Raw genomic sequence first — 18,678 nt, 5'->3', positions numbered from 1 at the left:
TATGTTACTGAATTGGCAACTCTTTGAGTAGAATGTCAAGTTAGTCCTATTGCACCAGTCGCAATTACTAGGCAACAGCAACTGTACTTGAGCTCCAGAATTTGTATCTTAATGATATTTCCATGTAGGGAGGTGATTAGGCAAAATGACGAAGATGACTATAGACCGTAGATAAACGGTTCTAACATTTTTCACCAGTGCATCCTCGCTGACACGTAGAGTATGCTGGTGAGTTCCCAGCTATCAAATCACCATCAATGACTTTGTCTAAAGTACATGAGGGTTCAGCCAATCACCATGTCAGACACAAGTAGTGTTTTCTTCCATTTTGCTAAGCACCCCCCAAACCTCTTTGGTTGGTATGGGAAACAGAAACAGACCAAACAGTCTTATTAGAGGGCAGGTGTACATTTAAGTAAGTGGGTTGTGGATTAATTTCATGGCCCACTTCTCTTTCAATATCTTTTCAGATTTTAATTTTAAATGGCTGACCCCCTATGCACTTGCTTGTTTTTATTGCTATCAGATATTTTGTTTGGCAATGGAGGTTGCCGGTAGGAAGTCTGTGGTGACATGCCAATATGGAAGCTCGCTGTGACCTTGGTTCACATTGAAATGAAGTGCACCTGTGAAGCACAAGACTTTCTACATCTAGGGGCACTTGAGAAAAGTAAGTCGATGTGTATTGGAATGTATAATAGCAGCCAGTGAAGTTGCTGAAAACTAGTAGCCACCCCCACTGCCTCTTGACTCAAGATTCAGCAGGCTTGGAGAATACTGAAGTTGTTTTTCCTTGTTAGTGGATGAAGCAATGTTGCTTTACCCCTATGGGTGGGGTAGAGGGAGCAGGGAGGATGTTGGGTTAGTTCTGTTTGGAGGTCCAGGCGGCTCAATATGTAGAAAACAGCTATGGAGTATTTGACACCTGATAAAGCACAGAAACATGGAGCCACAAACATGTTGATTACTTTTGAAACATTGAGACTAAGCTCAAAAGGAAAGTTAAGAAGTGGCTAACATATTGAAATGTCTTTATGACATAAAATGTTAGAGGCCTGAATCACACTGCCAAAAAACATAAGGGATATTCATATGTAAGGAGAATAGAAACTAACATTGTCTTTCTACAAGAAACATATCACTAGCTCAGAATGTACCAGGTTAAAACAGAAATTGGCAGGATAGACATTTAGCACAACATTCACTGCATATGAAAGAGGTGCCTTCATGTGGAAGGGACCCAGTGTAAAGTTAGCAATGTATAAATCCCTCCTTAATGAAGTTGGATGTTTTTGTCACGTTGGCTCTCATTGTACCAATGAGGCTGCTGGATTTGGGCGGCAGCATCACCTGAATTGTGGGGAACTGAGTCCAACCCCACACCATATGACAACTGTCGGCCTAATCCTTTTCTGCCCAGCAAGCAGCACCTCATCTCCGCCCAAGAGCAAGGATGATTTGTAGCAACAGGGTGCATGACATGATGACTTCTCAGGGAAATTGTGGTGGATCAGACATCATCCTTACCTCTCAGGTACATTAGTCTCACACATGCAAAGACAAACAAAGGCAGCAAATGGTTCAATAAGGTTAGAATAATTAGAATGATGAAACATACCAGAAGCAAAATAGTGACAAGGAAAGTGACACACATGAAAAGTCCAACCATACTGTCACTTATGCACACTACATGTGATTCCTACTTAAGCTATGTTAGAGCACAGCAGGATAAGCTCTAATCCATCCTTCAGGATCCCCCCCTGGGAAGACATCATCCCAAATACCTGAATATGACAGTGATGAAGATGCCTGTTATCTATAAAGATACCATCCCCATGCGGGCCAGGGAATCGGTGGTCTCAGCAAGCAGCCGTTACGAAGTCAAACAACATGCAGTCGTGGTCTTCTGGCTGCAAACTCCCTCTAACGTGCATGGGACAGGGAAGTATTTTTATAATAAAACAGCTTATTTGCTTAGAAAATGTCCCCATGTAAAAATATGCGTGTTTCTGTGAATGTTACAGATGCAGTATACCACTTGTGCCAACAATCCTATCTTGCTGCAGCCTTGAGGAAAGCACAGAGTGAAAAGAATATTGTGCTAAAAAATGTAATGCTTTTCTAGACAAAAGAACAACTAGATAAAGAAAACACCACCACAAATGTGGCAGATTGTCAAACAATAAAATGAAGCACAATAAAATGTAACTAGTCTAAAGGGCACAAGCAGCAGGCCTGGTTGCTATAATAACGTGCCCAGAGACATCACTAAAATGGCTCCACAACATTATGTCATAGTGATGGGAAAACTGGACAGCGAAGATGTCTTGACCGCAAGTATATACTTCCTAAATATTGACCAATAATGGTCTTTCAATTCCTTATCAATATGAATGGCAGGAATATTCGAGTCTAGCAAAGTTAACGGGGTGCAACTACAATCAAGTGTATGATGTATTCATGCTCATGAGGGCTGGTCTTATAATTGGGACCTAGTGGATTACCGGAGGTCGTATAACTTGAACGCTATTTATTTTTTTCATGTTGATGATTTGCACATCAGGAAGGACACAATCTACTTCTCGAGAAAATTAATCCATTCAGTGTTTTAAGCAGAATGCCTCTGTAACCATATCTGGCCACAACCCATTATAATAGGCGATCTAGTTGGAATGTACTGAATAACAGTCCCCTCATGGAGTCTGCAACCTGCTGCGCTAGATGACATAAGAAGCGATCCAACACTATTTTAATGAGCGTGAAGAATCCATGTTGAATGGCATGATAGAATAGAAATCATTCAAAGTGTTTTTTAGACGTATTTGCATTAAGACATGACATGGGTCAGGAAGGAGTTATAAAAGGACTAACGGATTATCCTTAGAAGGTAAGATGAGAGGACTTGACCTGTCAATAACTCGCCACCCTGCGGCAGAGGACATATTAACAGAAAAGAGATTAAAGCATATTTTTTATATCTGCTTGTAAGAACACAGATACAATCGTTTTTATTTGTGCTTAAAGTAGTGCCAAAGCCTTTCCATTATTGCACATTAACATACATTTTAAACGTACATCCATTCTGTATTTCAGTGTTGTACATTTAGGGGTAGATTTATTAATATCAATGTTTCATGCAATGCAACACAGCAAGACACCTTGCTGTGCGTCACTGCACTGCATGGAAAAAATAATAGGAATACAACATATTTAACATTATATGGTTCATCACTGTCCTCTCCTTGCACTGGTGCACTTTTGTTTGCCTAGTGCAATGCACGCACCCTTGCGTCATGGTGCAAGTGTGCCTATGTGGCAGGCATGACTGTATTTGTGAAGGAAGGGACAGCTTCTTGTACTAAACCAATTCTGAGGCTTTTTCCTCCTTCCATGTGAGCTGCAGAATGCAGCACACATAGAAAGAGGAAAACATGAGGAGAAATTAAGTTATCTTTTCTCAATATGCCTCCCCTAGGAAGGCTTAGCATTTCGATGCATTCCTAGGTCTACCACTAATGGCAAACATAGGAATGTGCCAAAATCCATGGATGGATGCTTGGGAACATTCATGTTCCTCCCAAGAAACACTTAACGGGGGCAGAGTAACACAAGGCTGTAACATGTGCTACCATGAGTTACCAAGCACTGCAGGACCAGTACTGCAAGTGGCCTTGCGTGGCTTCTCAAATCTGACTTTAGTGTTGGGTTGCCCTTGCATTATCTTGCATGACGCAAGGGCAATGCCACACTTTGATAAATCTGGCCCTCAGTGCTTAATCTGTAAAAGAATAAGCACTGGTGTCCAAAGCTCTCCTCAGAGAGCAACGGCCGGCGCTGTTAAATGTAGGAAAACAAGATACCAAGGCAGCATGTTCTTGAATCCACCCCAGCCCTCTTTAATCCAATACCAACACTTCTTACCACCTTTATCTCACTCTTGCAGGTTCCTGACAGGTTTCTGTCTTTCACTCCTCCTCCGTTCCCATTTGTGTGTTTCTCACTCTCTTTCTCTCAGTAAATGTTGGATAAGCAAATATAAGTGTCGGTCCCCCACAAAAGAGTGCTGGTGGGCCCCACCAGCATCCACCACCTCAAATTATCCTCACAGTTCAAGTAGACATAGCCTTGTTTTCCAGTTGGCACAGCATGCAAATTTAGCGAAGTCAGCTTTCTGCTGTACCCCCACTATATATTTCCCTCAGGGTTTTATCAGATTCTTCTCAGGAGACAAGTTAAGCACCTCCTCCTTAGTGTCTATATTGAGTTTCGGTTGAATCATGTATTCTTTCCTCTGCTTGCTGCATTGATGACAATGGCAAGTAGAGCAAAATGTATTGTATTTAGGCCCGTATTTATACTTTTTTTAGCGCCGCATTTGCGCCGCTTTTTGACGCAAAACGGCGCAAACCTACAAAATACAATGGTATTTTGCAAGTTTGCGCCGTTTTTGCGTCACAAAACGACGCAAATGCGGCGCAAAAAAAGTATAAATACGGGCCTTAGTATTTTGTATCCCAATGGTTCAGCGAAGCACTTGTGCATTGACACTGCCAATCTTATTTAGATTATTTTTGGTGCTAGCTATTTTTGCATTAAACTTGTTAGACTTCTCTGAGCTTTCCCAAGTGTTTGCTTTCTTTCACAGAAGGGAAAACATGCACATGTACTGCAATGCTTGACATGCCTACACTATAAAACCTTTATGGCTAAGAAACATAATGAGGGTGATAAATCAGAGCTTTTGGACTGGTTGATAAATCTGAACACAGGGAAACCCCATTTACCAATGTCCATACCGGGGAGGGAGTGGAGATACATACACAACTCAATATTGGTCAAGTATTTTACACCAATTTTCCCAAGCTATACAGAATAGATGATGATATTGCAGAACGAAAAATAAATGATTACTTTAAATAGGAGAGGTGTAAGCGCTCATTACTGCAGAACAAATTGTCTTGCTGGAAACAATATTAACAAGGTCAGAAAAACAATTAGAGAACTAGCCAGAGGGAAGTCACAGATGGGTATTGATAGCGTTCTATGCAACATGCATATATATCTTGGCGCCAGATTTATTGGAAATGTTCACAGCCACATATGGAGCAGGTATACTATCACTTTTTGCCAATGAATCCTAGATAGTGTCACTTACCAAGCCAGGTACGGATATGAAAGATGTAAAATTCTATGGACCCCTCTCAATGCTCAGTACAGACTACAAGATACTCACTAAGGCCATTATTAAGTACCTGCTTCCTCTGTTGCCCACAATTGTTCCTACTGGCTAAAGTAGCTTTGTGCGTTTGGCTCAATACTACTCCTAACACTGGACACATTTTTATGTGAAGAGTAGACTCTGGTTGCAGTTACAGGCAATGCTGGCAATTGACTTAGATTCAACCTTTGACACAGTTTGAAATATTTGGTTATTTCAGAGGCTGTGTGTGCTGAAATAAAGGCCAGTTCCACATTTACAGTTGAAGAAAGGTGTATTTATTACTGCCTGCCTGAGGGTGACATTTCCTCAGCCAGCCCACGTTGTAACTCACTCTACATTCTCCACAGACATAGCCACTCCTTACTCCTTCCCCTTGATCACTGGAACCAGAAACTGTCCCATCATCATCACGCCTTGAATGTCTCCTCAATTCATCATCACCCATCAACATAAACTCACTGCAGCCATGTTCTTCACCACTTCCTTCACACTCACTCCAGCTTTGATAGATTGCCACCATGCGTCTATCCAACTTGTTGCCATTTTCCAAAACAATGTACAGATTTTGCACTTCCTTCACTTTAAACGGCCCCCATACCTTAGTGAGCCCTTTTCTTACATCCATCAATCTTTTTCTTGACCCAGACTCCGGTCTCAATGTTGCACCTTTTATTTCTCTGACTGACTTGTGGATCAACTTTTACATTTCAGACCTTTAACCACCTCAGCAACAATTTTGTGCCAGATTTGTGTCCTTTTATTACCACAAATGACAAAACTAAAGTCACACTATTCAAAGTAGTACAATGCTCCCACACACACTCATTACAAACTTAGTCACATCACCAACATTTTGAATTGCCATCTAAATAGCTCCTTTCACCAAATGGTTAGTCCTCTCTGCCCTCTTATTGGCTTGAGGGTTGTACAAAGCAGTGCAATTGTGCGTAGTACCAAAATCATCCACAATTGTTTAATGTCCTTTGTAGTAGGTTGTGCACCATTATATGAGATCAGGGTATGAGGAAAACCCTCGTCCCTGAACACATCCTTCAGAATAGAAATAGTGCCCTTGTGCTAATCTCACACATAAATGTGACTACCAACCATTTTATATAAACATCTACAAAGACCTGAGCAAATGTAAACACTTTGCATTCTGCAAAAGGGCCAATAAAATCCATGCAAACACTGTGCCATATTCCTCAACGGTCATGAATGTGACCCATCTCAGATTGTGCACCTCACTTGAGTCTTTTTTCAATCTTTTTGCACCAGTACAACTCTCAACCCACTTGCAGTCTGATCATCAATCACATTTGATCATATTTATCCAATCTCGGAACTGGATAAGTGAAGGCCCCTGTCGTGCAAGAGAAGGTGAGGGACATCCTACTGACAAAGATTCTAAGCTGCCAAGGAAGAATACAATTTGGGATATAAATTCCATGAGTTATTGTCACAATGAAGTGAATAATCCAGTGTTCATCGTTGTATTTTTTAATAATCTCACACTGCTGGAAAAATTAGTCTTTTCTCCTTCATAGGGAGGTTCCCATGGAAGGTACTTTCTTCTAAAGTAAACGTGATGTTCCAAAACACCAAAGAAGGACACAATCAGGGAAAGGTCATCCAAATAGGTGAGGAAATACAACGTTGTTTTTCCTTTTCCTTTTATTTCCCACAACTATGGTGGGTGCAGCAACAGCTACCACGCTCATGCTCAGCCATCATGCAACAGAGAATAAGGGTTGTGCACAGATTATGCTTGGTACCTTTTGGCTTCAAACTAGATCTCCACACCCTAAATGTAGTAAATTAATTACCCTGGTACTGTAAATTCCTGTAAATCCACCGGGTAAGCTGAACGAAGTGCCGCAAATGACGAAATGCAAGAAGGCTTAAGGTAGCAGCGTCCATTTCGGGATTGCTTAATTGTTCTGGCACCACAAACTCCATGCCCCCAGACACACACACAATCCAGTGAGTCACCTTGATCTTTAAGGCTCAAACACAGAAACATTAGAACAGAACTGGATGAAACATGAGGGGAGCAAAAGAGAATCTGGTGGGTCCACTTATCACCCGGTACGCTTTCTGGCTGGCTTCTTGTCACCAAAATGTGATGAGGTAAAGGCCTCTGCCTGACAGAGACATTCCATGAGCTAGCCCATGTTATAACTGATTCCAGTGGAACCCCACACTTCAGGAATAAACAAGAGAACACAAATAGAATGCCACGTCAAGACTAAAAAACAAAACACTGTGAATAGAGAAGGTCATCTTAACCAGGCTTACTTTCCTTTGTGGTGAACCAACAGCCAGGGTCTGTATTGGCTGAGTAAACTTGAACCAGCATCAGGATGGTAGAAGGCCAGCTAAGGGGCTTCTTCTCTCTTTCTTCTGAGCATGATCATAGAAACATTTCCAAGAGTGCTATGCAGCAGGGTCAGACATACCAAATTCTATTTTGGGCACACAAGCCTAGTGCCAGGGACAGGAACTAATCCAACCGTGGTCAATAGGAGTCTCCACGAAAGGGCTCCTTTTGTCCTTGGCTGGATTTGTTCCTGTCACTGCACTAGATCCACCCGCACAAGTGGGGGCAGCGTTTTTATTGGAACAGGTGGTCAATGCTGGTTAGTAGGAATTTTGTGGATTCCTGTGTATTCCGAAAGTTTCCATCAGGGAAATGTAAGGAAAATGCGGGATTTCAGGCAAAGTTGGAGGTTTGCAGGGCATTGTGGGTAAAAAAAAAACTAAAGGGTTTCATTCAAGTCACACCATCCTGTATTTTCCTAGATGTCTAGATTTAAAAAATGTGCACGTTAGTTAGGTTTCCCTAGGTCCTAGCTGAGCTAGAGTCTAAAATCCAGAGCTACCCACATCGGGAGAAGAGGGTCAGTTTTCATTGGAACGCTGCATCCACGTTGGTTTTTGGGCCCTTTCCTGTTGTGCGCACAAGGTCTACCCACAAAATGAGGTACCATTTGTATCAGGACACTTGGGGGAATCCTGGTTGGAAGGGAAATTGCGGCTCCCTGCAGATTCCAGAACTTTCTATCATAGAAATATGAGGAAAACGTGTTTTTTTTATAAAAATGAAGGTTTGCCAGGGATTCTGGGTGAAAAAATGTGGTGAGAGCCACACACGTCAGCCCACCCTGTATTTCACTAGGTATCTAGTTTCCAAAAATGTACTGGTTGACTCGGTTTCAAAAGGTGCCAGCTGAGCTAGGGCCCAAAATCTAGAGCTACCCACGTCGGAAAAAGAGAGTCAGTTTTCATTGGAAAAAATGTGCTGCGTTCATGTTGCTATTTGGGCTGTTTCCTATAAGGGGCACTAGGTTTACCCACATAAATGAGGCACCATTTTTATCAGGAGGCTTTGGGGAATGAGGAGTGGAAAGAAGTTTGTGACTCCCCATAGATTTCAAAACTTTCCATCACAGAAATGTGAGGAAAATGTGTTCTTTTAATCAAAGTTAGAAGTTTGGATGGGATTCTGGGTAAAAAAAGTTGGTGAGAGCCACGCAAGTCAGCCCACCCTGGGTTCCTAGAGGTGTCTAGTTTAAAAAAAATTACAGGTTGGCTAGGTTTCTCAAGGTTATCACTATCAAGAGGGACAGGGAGGCTATAAGGTCCAGTGTATGGTCTCCCTAAACACTCAATCATGCAAAAAAAAAGAATACAACGTTCCTATGGGGGGGGGGGTTTACTATATACTACTATCACAGCACTTTCTTTGATTTGAAAAGATCTCCGGTAAAGTGCCCTTTCGTGGTAATCAACAAAAAAACATTGTACGGTGCAGCTCAGTTGTTTGCTCTGGGTACGTTGGGTTCTTGAAGAACCTACAGACTCTATATATCCCCATGACTAGAATGGTCTAGTAGAAGTAATAGTATATTGCTTTCATGAATCTGCCATCATGACAATAAGTTTCACATGAAAATGTCACATATGCTAGTTTTTTCCTACACATTTTCAAAATGTCTTTTTTTCACAGTTGTTTTCCTTCAAAAAACCTTCAGGAAATTATACACCTGACCCCTTTCTGAATTCAGAATTGTGTGTACTTTTTGAGAAATCTATAGCTTTTCTGGATCACCTATGGGTTTCATACTGGTTTCCAGCACAAACTGTAAGTAGACTGGGATCACACAAAATAGGGAAAATAGGCTACCTCTTAGAAAAATGTTAAAACTGTGGTATAAAATGAGTTTTTTTTATTCAACTTTGCTTGTTCCTGAAAGCTGGGAAGATCGTGACTTTAGTACAGCAAACTCATTGTGGATGCCTTTTTTAGGGAAAAAAAGACACTTCTATCTTTCTAAAAAAAATCAAAATGTTGCTATATTTTGCCTCCTTTCTCAGCCCTCTCCAGGGTAATCCACACACCTTGGACACATTTAGTGTCCCTAGGATGTTGGAAAAACATGACAAACATTTGACGTGGATAGCTTATGTGCACAAAACCTTATGGAGGCCTAAGCGTAAACTACCCTAAATAACCAAAAATGGGCTCAGCACTGTGGGGGGAAATTGCCCAGCAGCAAAGTGGTTAAAATTAAACTGATACTGGAAACTGAGAGCCATGTCCTTATATAGGAACTCAGCTTTGGCATTGTTCTTCTATATTGTCATGGAACTCCTTAGTGACTTGCAATGCCATTATACTGTATGGGAGCAGGTACTTTATCCCATATATAAGGATTTTAATGATGTAATAGTATATGTTGGACAGTGAGGTCTGTTATTTGATTGTATTGTTTTTCATTGAGCATTCAAGATGAGGCAGTCATACATAGGTAAAATCAGTCTGAATAAGTCTGACATAACCATTATGTTTTCTTAAGTATACAGGTTAACTACAGCCTAACAAATGTTGTGGAAAGTGCATACATGGAGTGGGCAGTTCAGATTTAGGCCCATATTTATACTTTTTTAGCGCCCCATTTGCGCCGATTTTTGACGCAAAAGCGGTGTAAACTTACAAAATACAATTTGTACGTTTGTGCCGGTTTTGCGTCAAAAATCAGCGCAAATGCGGCGCTACAAAAGTATAAATATGGGCCTTAGGGGCATATTTATACTCCGTTTGCGCCGAAATTGTGTCGTTTTTTTTTACGCAATTTCGACGCAAAACTAACTCCATATTTATACTTTGGCGTTAGACGCGTCTAGCGCCAAAGTCCATGGAGTTTGCGTCATTTTTTAGCGTGGACACCTACTTTGCGTTAATGAGATGCAAGGTAGGCGTTCACGTCTAAAAAATCGACTCCGAGGCATGTGCGTCGGATTTATACTCCCGGGCAAAATTCACACCCGGGAGTGGGCGGGTCAAAAAAATGACGTACGGCCGCTTTTGCGCCGTTTTTTAGCGCCTGCAAAAGGCAGGCGTTAAGGGACCTGTGGGCTCTGAAGGAGCCCAGAGGTGCCCTCCCATTCCCCCAGGGACACCCCCTGTCACCCTTGCCCACCCCAGGAGGACACCCAAGGCTGGAGGGACCCATCCCAGGGACATTAAGATAAGTTCAGGTAAGTGTTTTTTTTGTTTTTTTTTGTGGCATAGGGGGGCCTGATTTGTGCCCCCCTACATGCCACTATGCCCAATGACCATGCCCAGGGGACAGAAGTCCCCTGGGCATGGCCATTGGGTAAGGGGGCATGACTCCTGTCTTTGCTAAGACAGGAGTCATTTCTATGGGGGTCGGGAGTCGGAAAAAATGGCGCAAATCGGGTTGAGGCGAAAAAATTGCCTCAACCTGACTTGCCCCATTTCTTGACGCCCAAGCCCCATATCCCCCTACGCCGACGCTGCCTGGTGTATGTCGTTTTTTTCCACGCACACCAGGCAGCGCCGCCGGCTAACGCCGGCTAACCGCGGCTAACGTCATTGATTAAATACGGCACCCGCATGGTGCTTCAGAATGGCGTTAGCCGGCGCTAATTTTTTTGACGCAAAACTGCGTTAGCGCAGTTTTGCGTCAAAAAGTATAAATATGGCCCTTAATATTTTAACTCCATAGGAGACATAGGGAAAGGCACATTGATGTGCGGGATAATATTTACTATTCTAAGTCTAGTCTAACACTAATTGGGAAAGGTGAATAGATTAGGGTGTCACATTTCCTATTCTAACTACAGTATAACACACATTGGCAAAAGTACATACATTTGGGAGTGAGATTTACTATTCTAACTCCAGTCTAAGAAACTCTGGAGAATGTTCATATGTTTGGGGGTCAGTTGGGCAAGATTTATTACTCTTACTCCAGTGTAATAAACACTGGGGAAAGTGCATATGTTGGCTACATGAAATTAACTATTTTAACTCCCGTCTATCATTGGGAATAGTGAATAAATATTTTTCCCTGAGCTTCAGCAGGTTGCAAGCCTCTCTGCTTTCCAGGTGATAATAAACAATAAAATCATCGTATAGGTCAGCCTTAAACGGGGAACTAAGCAGGTGTGCCCTATCCCTTCTCTGCTTTTCGCTCTGTTCATTGAACCGCTGGACATTTATTTTCACTTAGCTCCTTCAATTCTCCCCACTTGCTGACTTTCCAATTTCTGTGCAGACAGTATCACCCTATATTTAGTCACAGATCAGCAAAACACCATGGTTGCTTTGCCCACAATTCAACTATATACAGCTCTTGGGGGGTTGTCGAATAAATGAGGTTGAAAATGAAGGGCTAATTTTCAATGTCCTGTCTGCAGTACTACCGCTCACATTCTATACCAATTATAATACAAATCCTAATAGATGTTTACGGGGTGTGTTTTCTGAAGATCTTAAGAGTATGCATGGGAATAATTATACTCATTTAATTCCCAAGGTGAAAAATGCTCCTCTAACATTGGATAAATTACCATATTCTATTGCAGGTCGCATTTCCCTCATTCAAATATTGATACGCCCCCTATTTATTTTTTCTTTATGATCTTTCTACCCTGTTAATAATTTCTTTTTTTCCAAGATGGAAGGAATAATTTTAATTTCAAACTTTATATGGGCATATAAAAAACACACACCATCCCTGATCAACATAATCACATAAGAGTTAAATAACTGCTTAATCCAGAATAGGCACTTTCATAAAAGTACAGAGCCTATTATTCTCAACACAGTGGCACCCTTGATAACCACTCTAATTGACTAATTGGTGTTCTATGCTTAAACACTGGTTTTAGCGCTTGGGGCTGATTCCCAAATGCATTAGGTACAAAGGCACTATTCAGCCCTGTGCACCCACGGTAGAATGCAACGTTTTGGGGCACACAAACACAAGTGTGTCTGCCACCACTCCCCTTACAATTATCCAGGTGCCATGCATCCCTTTCTCTTGAATGTTATTGACGCGGGTATCCTTTTTAAAGTAGAAAAGGTAGCCTGCTACGGAAAGTCTGCTGCTGATGACTTTCCTTCATTCATGCTGATGAGGAACCTGGGCCCTGATGCTGGGTCTTAACAGACTGGTCGCCAAAATATAGCTCAAATGACAATATCTATTTAGACTTCTGTGGAAGGGGTCAGAACAAATATAGTAGAGCAGCGTTTATATGCTTCAGAAGCTGAGATATGAATTGCACGCCACAGAGTGATAATTACCACTTGTGTGAAATACACTTTCACCAAAACACAAAAGAGCCAGTGCTTAATTTGTGCTTGTTGTTACCGGTGCTGAGCACCGGAACTTATTTTTGAGGGCCGGTGCTTATTCTTCGTCCCCAAGCATTTGCTGCGAGCAAAAGACACAAATGGGAAAGACGGAGGAAGAGAAAAACTAAAACGTTTCACAATGGGAGAAAGCAGAAAACTGCAAAAGTGATCTGAAGGGGAAGGAGTAGCTTTAAATGGATTGAACTGGCCCGAGATGGCTTCAGGATTACGCTGCCTCAATATTCCGTGTTCCCACATTTAATTGCAGCAGCCGCATTTTTAAGAGGAGAGCTTTGAGCACCGGCACCTTGTTATTTTCAAATTAAGCACTGGAAAGAGCTTACGTAAATTCAACGACGTGCTAAACCTGAGACACACCGACCCTCAACTCTCCTTTTAGTCATGTGAATTGGAAAGTTGTGCCATCAACTCACAGAAAGATGCACCTATTCAGAATAACTACCACATGTCCCTTTGCAAAATCATCTTGTGCATTTTATGGCAGTTTTCAACTGCGCAAGTCCAACAAATTGAAATTGTTTTTTTCTTACATTTTTCATCTTCACTAGTACAAGGGGCAAATTAGCAGTGAGTATTAAAACCTAGGGGGCAGTCTTAAGAGCCCCTTGTATCATAGTATTGTCACAATAGCGCCATTTTGTTTTACGCTAATGTGGCGATATTATGGCAAATATGCTGCGCCACTTTGTAAACCCTTGAGCCACATTATGCCTGGGCCAGGCATAATGTATGCAAGGGGTGGCATTCCCCCGTTAGGGGGGCGCAAAAATGGCGCAAAGAAATCTAAGAGATTTCTTTCTGTCCTTTCCAGCATTTTTAACACCTGCTCAGAGCGGGCATTAAAAGGGGGCACACCATTATTTATAATAGGCCGCTATGTACTGTTCAGGGTTAGCGCCAAAATGTTGGCGCTAACCTTGAACAGTACATCAATAGCATCAATAATTCTGATGCTATTGACCCCTTCCCTGTGCCATGGTGCGCCGTATTTTAAATAAGGGACACACATGGTGGCGGTAGTGGGGCGCTAAGGGTCGCAAGGAAAGTGGCGCTGCTCTGGGTGCAGAGACACTTTTCTTAGATCTGCCCCTAAGTGTGCACTGTTAAAGGGTGACACTGAAGACGGAGCACTGCAGCTCAGCCTGGGTAATAGAAAATTGCATCATACTGGACAGGTGATATAAAGGTTACTTAGCATCACTATCTAATCAAAATCTTAAAATTTAAGGGATATGTCTCTGGTAGAGAAAGGTTGTACAGTAATGAAGTGTGGTTATAAATCTTAGCCAAACAAAATGATGATGGACGGAGTGCTGACAATGCAAACACTCACCCTCAGTCACAGATCTGGGTTTAATCCATCATTTTTTTGCTGCCCATGCCATTCCAGTTTGGACCCAGCCATATGCAAATCAGTCTTGACCCTGTTCCCTATGGGAACAGTCCAGCCCGAACTGCCAGGCAAGGTCTTCCCTGGACTGGAAACAAGCATCCTGGGACCGGTTTCGGGGTTTCACCCCTCATCAGCCAGGCTAGCTTGAATCCAGTGGCATGGGAAGCACGGGACCCACGTCTGGGCATACCCTTCCCACTTAGGGCGACATTAGCCAAACAAAATGATGATGGACGGAGTGCTGACAATGCAAACACTCACCCCCAGTCACAGATCTGGGTTTAATCCATCGTTTTTTTGCTGCCCATGCCATTCCAGTTTGGACCCAGCCATATGCAAATCAGTCTTGACCCTGTTCCCTATGGGAACAGTCCAGCCCGAACTGCCAGGCAAGGTCTTCCCTGGACTGGAAACAAGCATCCTGGGACCGGTTTCGGGGTTTCACCCCTCATCAGCCAGGCTAGCTTGAATCCAGTGGCATGGGAAGCACGGGACCCACATCTGGGCATACCCTTCCCACTTAGGGCGACATTAGCCAAACAAAATGATGATGGACGGAGTGCTGACAATGCAAACACTCACCCCCAGTCACAGATCTGGGTTTAATCCATCGTTTTTTTGCTGCCCATGCCATTCCAGTTTGGACCCAGCCATATGCAAATCAGTCTTGACCCTGTTCCCTATGGGAACCATCCAGCCCGAACTGCCAGGCAAGGTCTTCCCTGGAAACAAGCATCCTGGGACCGGTTTCGGGGTTTCACCCCTCATCAGCCAGGCTAGCTTGAATCCAGTGGAATGGGGAGCACGGGACCCACGTCTGGGCATACCCTTCCCACTTAGGGCGACATTAGCCAAACAAAATGATGATGGACGGAGTGCTGACAATGCAAACACTCACCCCCAGTCACAGATCTGGGTTTAATCCATCGTTTTTTTGCTGCCCATGCCATTCCAGTTTGGACCCAGCCATATGCAAATCAGTCTTGACCCTGTTCCCTATGGGAACAGTCCAGCCCGAACTGCCAGGCAAGGTCTTCCCTGGACTGGACTGGAAACAAGCATCCTGGGACCGGTTTCGGGATTTCACCCCTCATCAGATATAAATCTTACCAAGCGTCTAGTGTACTAGAATAGGCCTCTGCTAAGTACTACTTCTATAACAGAACACACATTTTGTCAGAGGATCGCCAAGAGGCTATATCACCAGGAAAGACAAAAGGAGCTGTACAAGGACCACCACACCTTAATCTTCACCATGAGGAGGTGTAGACTCTGGATAAGATTCTAGGCTTGATTGACAAAGAGTTTGTTGTGACTAAGTGACCTTCTTTAGCATTCAGAAGTAAGCTAGGAATATTTTTGGACTATTCCTATAATTCAGTAGTATGCCAAGGGTATTCCAACAGTAACTCAGAACTGAGGGCATAGGGCAGCGCTGCAAGTCATTGTGCTGCACTGCCCAACATCAATTCGAAAGAGCAAAAATGCACCGTATCCATAAGATACGGTGCATTCCTGCCCTTTTGGCCAGCGTGAGTGCAGAAATTGCAGCCGAGTGCCAACGCAGGCACCCTTGCACCATGGTGCAAGGATGTCTGCGTTTTTGGCATGATTGTTTTTGTGCACGAAGGGGCACCTTCTTGCACAAAAACAATCAAAAGTGGCTTGTACCTCTTTCTATGTGTGTTGCAGAATGCAGCACAGTAGGGAAGAGGAAAACACGAGGAGAAATGCAAACATTTCTCCTCCTGACGGAGGTGTATGTTTTTGGTGCTATCCAAGATTTACGCTATGTTGTAAATCTGGAGCACTGTAAAAAATCATGGGGGTTGAGTGGGAACACCCACATCAACGCCCATGGCACACCTCCGACACAGTGTGAGGCAACGCAGCTACTTGCGCTGCATTGTCTAACACCATGTATACAACTCCATGTAAAGCCATGCAGGGTGGTTTTGAGTGGCCTTGTAGATATGGGTCTGCACTGTGTACCACCGGAGCGTAAAAAAAGTGAAGCTCTGGTGACTTGTAAATTAGACCCAAAATATTTCTAAAGTGGTCCTATGTTGCTATCTAAACATCCACAAGCCTAAATTATTGTATTGATCTACCCATTATTATTATATATAATCTGGTAATTGCATCAATCACAATGTATAAAAATACAAAATGACTCTCCTTAGTTCATTACCATTCAATAGCACAGTCCCTGCTCTTGGTGTCCTTGCAGTCTGAGTCGAGGAACATATCCTTGTATATCCTTCCACAAAGGCAGAACATGTCAGGGGCAGGGTGATCACAAGCCTGTAAGACTTGAAGCATAACTTGCAGGGCTTTCTCCCTGTCACCTGCATTGTTCCTCCTGAAACACATAAAAAAACAACAAGACGTAATTATGCAGCAAGTTGCTCTACAATCACTTATGAAGAACAATGTTGTTGGTAATGGACCAAAATATTATCTTGATCATCTGAGATAATTACGATCATCAATGATATGTTTTTAGAACATTTCATGACTATAGCAGCTTGAAGATTTAATAAAAAATGTGGAGATTGTTTAATTTTTATAGAAAATGTACAAACATAATTCCTGGAAAAGTAACCAAGGAAATATTGTCCTGAATGTCTGTACTCCAGCAATGTCAAATATAGATGGGTTTTTCTATGGAATGTAATCTGTACAGGTGAGGAAAGCAGATATCAAATCCGGAATACTGACGGGATAGAATATTGTTCCAATAATATATCTCTAACATGTACACCAGAATTGATATAGGCATACTTTGATCTATTAAGTCTACATTGATTGTTTTATTGATTTTGATGTTTCTTCACTTTCCTTTCTTTGATTTTTTTTAAACAACTTCAACTAAATGTATAAGCAATCCCTTTTAGAGTATCTTTGTTTATAAGGTTTAGGGTACCTAGATTTTTGATGTCGGTATGACCTCTGAGCTGCATGTAAACATACAATTTCCATACATTATTAACATCTATATATCCTGAGATTTCAGTTACTGGGTGCCAGACCTGGGCGTTTGCTAGTGCCCACAAATTCTAGGCCACTGGAAAACTCCCTCTTAGTGTCCATAAACCATCAACTGAGGGGACCAAAAATAAAAACAGCCGTCGTACTGGGAGGGAGATAAAAAGTGACAAACGTATTTGTCATAAGAGCATCCTGGCGATATCATTTTATGTTGCTTATGTTGTACATCTATGTCATTAGTGCAGTGAAAGGGTTAAGTAAATTGTTTTTTGTAAAAAAAAACATTCTACGGAAACATAAATGAAAATAAAATTCGTTGTAAATTGGGTTTTTTAAAAAATATATTTGCGAAGTATTCATTTTAAGCATCAAAATACATGGCATGGTCATATTAGAATTAATTTTCTCAAAAGATTCACTTTAAAAACAATTTGATAAAACGTGATAGCGAAATCTAGTTATGGGAACACTGTATACTTGTAGCAAAAGTAAGACACAGCTACTCACAGAACAAGCTTTGTGAATAGGACCCACATTTGCAGTTTCAACTATCGCTTTACATGCCAGTGTTGTGAGGTGCATCAGCCTAAATGGGTCAAACGGTGAGAACAAAGTGAAGGACTGGAAGTCTCAAATGCAACTCTTGGATAATGTGCACGTGTGACCGTTATTTTACTAAACATACTTTTACTGTTAATCCCAGCAATGTATAGTGGTACCAATGTCGTCTTGTTGGCGGAATTGTTTGAGCTATTCTTGGTATGGCAATATTTGCCTTTATGCGATTTTAACATTCAGTAGGTGTATATTTAAAGAGTGGTTTGACTTTTAAACAATAATTTGCTCTGCTTTTTCTAAAGTTTCTCTTCCCTTTCATAAATTCACTCAAGATTATAATTTAGTCCCTTCTCCCAAGCACACGTCTTAAATTACAACCCTTCAATGTATTATGGTGTGCTGAACTTTCAGAGAATATAAATTACGAGCCAAAGCACACCACTTCTTCATGTCCTGTTCTTCAGCCGAACTGCAATATGCCTCCAGGTTTCTTTTTTGGGTATCTTTGGAACCCTTTTTTATTCCTGTTTATTAGTTTTTCCTGGTTGTCTTTCAAATTCTTACAGTTTTTATAAAATGTGTAATTGTGACTAAGACATGTACAACACATGTGAAGCACCTTGTTGTTTCTTAAATTAAAAAAGAAATATTTGTTAACTTTGGAGATTTCAGAAATATTACTGAGTAAATGGGTTCATGATGTACTTTTCTTTTTTTGCCTTGCTCATATACTATAGCCTTGGAGCCCACAGTAGCTGGCTATACTGGTCATTAAAGGCCCACTGCAACATTAAAGGCCTGAGCTCAAGGCGAGGGCCTTTATCA

General features: G+C 41.9%; 1 protein-coding gene across 1 annotated transcript in view; it reads right to left on the bottom strand.

Annotated features, from left to right (window-relative positions):
• The window catches only part of MAP3K15 (mitogen-activated protein kinase kinase kinase 15), a 1,103,876-nt gene that overhangs the window by 406,149 nt on the left and 679,049 nt on the right, over nucleotides 1-18,678 (bottom strand). Inside the window, exon 7 of the mRNA XM_069204696.1 lies at nucleotides 16,496-16,666. Within this exon, the coding sequence (XP_069060797.1) occupies nucleotides 16,496-16,666 (171 nt within the window). The remainder of the gene's footprint in view (nucleotides 1-16,495; nucleotides 16,667-18,678) is intronic.

Source organism: Pleurodeles waltl, chromosome 8 (genome assembly GCF_031143425.1).
Source record: "Pleurodeles waltl isolate 20211129_DDA chromosome 8, aPleWal1.hap1.20221129, whole genome shotgun sequence".
Classification (NCBI taxonomy): domain Eukaryota; kingdom Metazoa; phylum Chordata; class Amphibia; order Caudata; family Salamandridae; genus Pleurodeles; species Pleurodeles waltl.
This window is presented reverse-complemented; position numbering and strand designations above follow the sequence as displayed.